Source organism: Kryptolebias marmoratus, linkage group LG12 (genome assembly GCF_001649575.2).
Source record: "Kryptolebias marmoratus isolate JLee-2015 linkage group LG12, ASM164957v2, whole genome shotgun sequence".
Taxonomy (NCBI): Eukaryota; Metazoa; Chordata; class Actinopteri; order Cyprinodontiformes; family Rivulidae; genus Kryptolebias; species Kryptolebias marmoratus.
Window position 1 is genome coordinate 4124535 of NC_051441.1, and position 5427 is coordinate 4129961.

The 5427-nt window shown below is 42.3% G+C and overlaps 1 protein-coding gene across 3 annotated transcripts in view; it reads right to left on the reverse strand.

Annotated features, from left to right (window-relative positions):
- Positions 1-3128, reverse strand: part of si:ch211-198m17.1 (mucin-5AC) — an 18565-nt gene extending 15437 nt beyond the window's left edge. Inside the window, exon 1 of one of the 3 annotated variants that reach the window (XM_037978874.1) lies at positions 2845-3128. In XM_037978874.1, coding sequence (XP_037834802.1) covers positions 2845-2896 — 52 coding nt within the window. In that variant the 5' untranslated portion in view covers positions 2897-3128. The remainder of the gene's footprint in view (positions 1-2844) is intronic. The other 2 variants (XM_017419298.3, XM_037978875.1) reach the window with 2 other exon arrangements.
- Positions 3129-5427: the final 2299 nt, after the last annotated feature.

Below are 5427 nucleotides of genomic sequence, written 5' to 3' on the forward strand. Positions count from 1 at the left end.
GGCTGATGGCGGTCAGACAGTGGGAGGCGGCTGATGGCGGTCTGACAGTGGGAGGAGGCTGATGGCGGTCAGACAGTGGGAGGCGGCTGATGGCGGACGGAGAGTGGGAGGCGGCTGATGTCGTTGGGGTAGGGTGATCGGACCTTTTGTGGAACCACCTTTAACTGATCTGGACCTTTTCAAATTGAATCTTAAAACCTTTTTATTTGGCTTTTAGTGCCTAGTCCCATTTTTTGTTCTGAACTTTTGCGTTGTGGAGCACTTTGTGCACCGTTCGGCTGTTTTCGAGGGCGTCTATAAATAAAAGTTGATTAATCGTCGTGATCTATCTGGACCTGGACTGTGTCTTCCTGCTGCTGATGGCTTGATGACGACAAACGGACGACAGCGACGATTATTTAGAGCATTATAATAAATCTGATGTCCAACAGCAGCTCTCGTTATTCCAGCTGTTTGCTACAGAACGCTGGTTTTCTTTGCTTTAACGTGACTCTGTCAGCCTCGGGTTCAGGCAGCGTCTCGGGCTTCGAACAGGCCTCCTTTGCTGCAACTCAGGGGGGGGGAACAGATGGCTTCCTGGAGCAAGAGCTCGCTGCGCATATCATATCCAATTAAAGCTCCGCCAGCACATGCTTTCCAATTACAGGACGGGATTTACTGCCCCGGGAGCAGGTCAAATCCAGCAGGACGCGGCCGACACGGCGGAGGGAGAAGGCAGGAGGCAAACGGCAACGGGGACAGTGCATGAAGAGTGGACAAAGAGGGACAATGCGGGACTGAAATGCGGAAGATAAGCAGACATGGGGGGAAGCTCTGCAGGCCCGGCGGAACGAAATCAAGAGTTTCACGTAAACAAGGAGGAGGAACTGGGCTCGATGTTTCCTCATAAACAACAAAAACTCCCCTAAAATTCATACTTCTACTGCCTGAGACTAAACACGTGGCTTGTTCCGACATTTCAAAGCAAATATTAAATAATAATAATAATTAAAGGTCTAGACACTCTGAAGGACCCCGCCTTTAAAGCCAGAGTTAAACTACAAACTTCCTGTTGTCATTTTGGTCAAACCGTGTAAAGATTATATGAAATCTTACATAATCCTGCGTGTTGTAGATGACTCTCGGCTACGACCACACCAGGTTTTAGCTCCATGTCTGTTAAACCGACCGGCGTCAGTTAGCTGGGGCGGCCATCTTGAGCTGGGCTGACCCCCGAACGTTAACGAGCTGCAGACGAGCACCTTTAGTTAAAACGGGCTTGGTCAGCCGTGAGATATTTGACAAATGAACACACCTGAGTCTGTATTTACCTGCCTTACCCTAAACCTAAGCCCCTGAAGGTCCAACGCTCCTGATGAGGTAGATGATTCTACCAGAAAAGGTCTCAAAACGGGACTAAAAACATCTCCTTCACCTTCAGGTGGTGATAAATGACTCTAGCTTCCTGCAGCTGCCTGATAACACCGCAGCGAGCCTTTCGTGTTCCGGTTGTGAGCTCATGACGACCGGCCGACGAGACGCAACACACTTGGAGGCGGACATATTGAGGGCCTCGGCGATGCGCGGCACCAGGCCCCGAGGAGGAAGAGAAGCTCGGGAGGTCTCTTTACCGCTTCCTCAGACGACGCCCTCGGCTCTCTGCCCTTTTCGGCGTTGGGAGAAAACTCCTGACAGGGAGGGCGAGGGCTCAGAAACGCAGCGGAGCTCTTTAAGGAGGCTCAGAGGAACAAGAAAAACGCTGAAGAGGAACTCGAGGTTCTTCAAGCAGCTCCTCCAGGCTGTCAAGAGGCCAGACTTTAAGAGGAGAGGGTGAGTCAGGCGGCAAACAATTTATGGGAAAACCCCAACAAATGGATGGCACAGCGACATGTTTTTCTGTAAATATGAGCTTAAAACCAATAAAAAAGCTGCTTTAATGACTGAAATCATTTGTTAATATATCAATTGTGGCACAGAGAGTAACTGATAACAGCCTTTTTAACAAAAAGCACTTTAATTTGGTCATTTAGTGCAACTTATTTGGTCCGTTTTAGTAATAATGACGAGTCCACGCAGTGAGCAGTTAATTCTTGACAGAGTGAGACATTTATTAACACAGTTACTTCTCTTAAAAACATCTCTTTAACCTCAGGGCGAGTTATTGGACCTGGTCCGGCTTAAGAAGGCCGCCACGGCTAATCAACAGCGGCAGACGCTGAGCTGAAAGCTGACGTGGTAGTAGCTGAGAGTCATCCGCAGGGCGCAATATGAGCGCCAGATTGGGCGTAACCTTTTCATTTTCACCACTTCAGCGCTCTTATTTCTGTATTTAAGATGATAAACTCTGGCAGGTGATATGCATTCCTTCAAGGAAAGATGGGCCTCTAATTAATATATATAATATATACCTTAATATAAAAATTTAATTACCTTTAAATAATTGAATTACACATTATATGTTAGGTACCAACCTTTAACTGACTTTAAAATCATAAAATCTTCAGCTTAATCATAGGAATATTTGTTTATTAGCACAAACAAAACTGATGTTTATTGAAAAGTTATTTAAAAATAGATAATTGTGTATGTTTTGGACAAAAAATGTGTGTTTGGACCCTTTTGAACACAGAAAAATGAAATATTTTACACAAAAACTTCAATTAATGACATAAACGGCACTTAAAACGTCTTGTTACAGGTTAAAATTACACTTTGAGGTTTTAAACCTGATGTTTTTAAAATAATAAAGAACTTAATTTAGTTGTTTAAGCTGTTTAAGTGAATATAAACTAAGCTAACCTGTTAAAGTTAATATACTTTAGGTGTTAGCTTAAAACAAACAAACAAAAAAACAAGTTTACTCACCTTTGGCGACAGCCCCGAAGAGAAGGGCGAGGTGTAGATGTTTCAGAAACATGTTTTCAGGTGAGTTCGCGGGGCTCTGGAGGTGGACCGGCCGCTTGTGGAGCTCCGTGCGCCGCCGCGGGGTGACTCGGTCTAACGGTGCGGTGAAGAGGCCGTCTCCTCCGGGATGCTACAGGTGGCTCAGAGCGCGAGCGCTTTAAAAGCTTCGGCGCCTCCTCTGATTGGCTGCTGCCTCCTGTCGCTCATCCTTACTGTACCGAGAAGCCGCGCAGACTCCTCCCCCCACAGCGCAATACAATATAACTTTATTTAAAACGCACTTTCCAAACAAAGCTCTGTACGCTGTTTTAAAACACATATTTCAAAACAAAAAAAAAAATCTATTTAAACTGTGGAAATCATAAAAAAATCATAAAAAACAACAACTTAAACTGAGCTAAAAGCCAAAAAGAAAAAAAAAACAGGATTGTTTTTAAAAACAGGAAGTGAGTTGGAAAGAAAATTGCTATAAACAACACAAAAAAACACTCATATAATAAAATATATTACATAAATCCTTTTATCAATGTGCATCCTAAATACTAGTCAAATCCTGTTCTCAATAAAATGGGTTATTTTTAGCAAACTTTGTTAAGTGTTGATAGTTTTATGGACAAAACTGTCTAAATATTAACACTTTTTATTGGCGTGCCACGCCACCTTTTAGCCGTATTTAATAATCAATAAATTTCACAATAAGTGACACACAGGGAAAGACTTTGGAGTGCATGTACACCCAACCCAGAATGTTTGAAACAATGCTGTGCAGCTCAAGGTCGAGGTTTTCTTTGATTTTATACGTTTTCTATCTCTTTATCCTTTCCCGGAGGTGGAGGATGGAGCGGCTTTTGTGTCTCAGATTTACTGCAGCAGGTTTTTTTATTAGGTCTGTCCCGTCAGAGCGTCATCCAGGGGGGTCACCTCGGCTTTAAAATTAATTTGACTCTGTGGCATTTCGACAAGCATGTGTAACTAATGCAGAAGAGCGGGATGTGAAACGTGAGGCCGGTGCTTCTTCTGCTGCTGTATGGAGAGTTTTTAAGAGTCTCCCTGTTAAAAAAAAAGACAGAAGCACGACTCGCTCAGAAAGAAAACAATAAACTCTTCTTCCTTTCCTCTTTGCCTTATAAATTAGACTATTTACGTTAATTTAGTTTTGCCAGGATGAAGGGCTGCCAGACCAGTCAAGGATTTAAAAGTTTTCTCCTCAACGCTGCAAACTTTTATCCCCTTTATCCTTTCCTGTTTTAGCTTTATTTGTTCTTTTCATATGTCTCTGGTATCTATAAATAGACATTTATATGACGGGAACATATTAAATTAAAGACATCATTTGGAAGTGGACGAGAAGCATCTTCAAATTAAAGAAGCACAATCAGCCGAAAGCCTGACAAGGGACAGAAGTGCCCTAAAAGGTTATTTATTTTTTTGTTTAAATGGCATCAAACTTCGGAAAACTTGAGGAAGATGAAGTGGTGACGAAGAGGAGGGAAGAAACTTGGATTTAAATAACTTTAAGATTAATGATAAAAAGCTGCACTTCTGTGCCTAGTTCTGCTTCCCGTCAGAAGATTAAATATAAAAATCAGCTCAAGTTTACTCTTAGTAAAAGGATAGTTCGGATCTTTTAAAGTGGGGTTCAGGGGAAAGATTATAACAAGTTAATATCTTACCTGTTGGCACACGCATTCAGTTTTGCCACACGGCGACGTCAGCGGGTAATTTCACAGCCATCAGATCTGGGAAAGCTCACAACAAAAGTCTTTCTTTTGAAAATGAAAAGGTATATGTGACAAACTGCAGTCAGAGGCGTGAAGAAAGATATTTCTCTGTTCATCAGCAGTAAAGTGTTTTATTAGTGAAATGAAACGCATCTCTTTTGTTTGTCGGCCTCTCGTCATCGCTGTTCACTCATCTGTGGGGTCATTTTGACTTTATAACCTTAAATAATTCATCTTGCAAGTTTACAACTAACATAAAATTTAATTTAATTTAATTAGCTTTGCAGCAAAAGTTTGCAGCTGCGCCGTGACGGCAGGTCACTTTGGAAAAAAATTTATCCAGAGGAGGAGAATTAGAGGATTCCCTTCTCATCTCTGAAATAACAGAAGAATAAAAAGAATAATAACCAGTTTCAGTTTCTGAATGCATCTTACTCAGAAACAGCCGTGATGTCGGCTAATCTCAGACATCCACGGCTGGGGTGGCGTCGGAGAAGCAGTTCTTGTTAACCACCAGATGATTTACGGGAAAACTGAAACTTAAATGAGCAAGCGTTTCTGTCAATCTCTTCGTTTTTACCCTGAAAATAAAACTACATGACTTAAATCGTTTGCTTTCCTCACCGCTGGTTTAGACTCTTTCATTCTGAGCCCCACTTTAAAAGAGCTGAACTATCCCTTTGAGTTATTTCTGTCGCTCCAAAGGGGCCGAAAAAGTCCAGTTTTGCCAGCAGCGATAATCAATAATTAACACAACATTTCCGTGTTTGGATTGCGGGAAAAAAAAAATTAAAAAGAGCTGAAGGCAAACATGAAGTCCTCA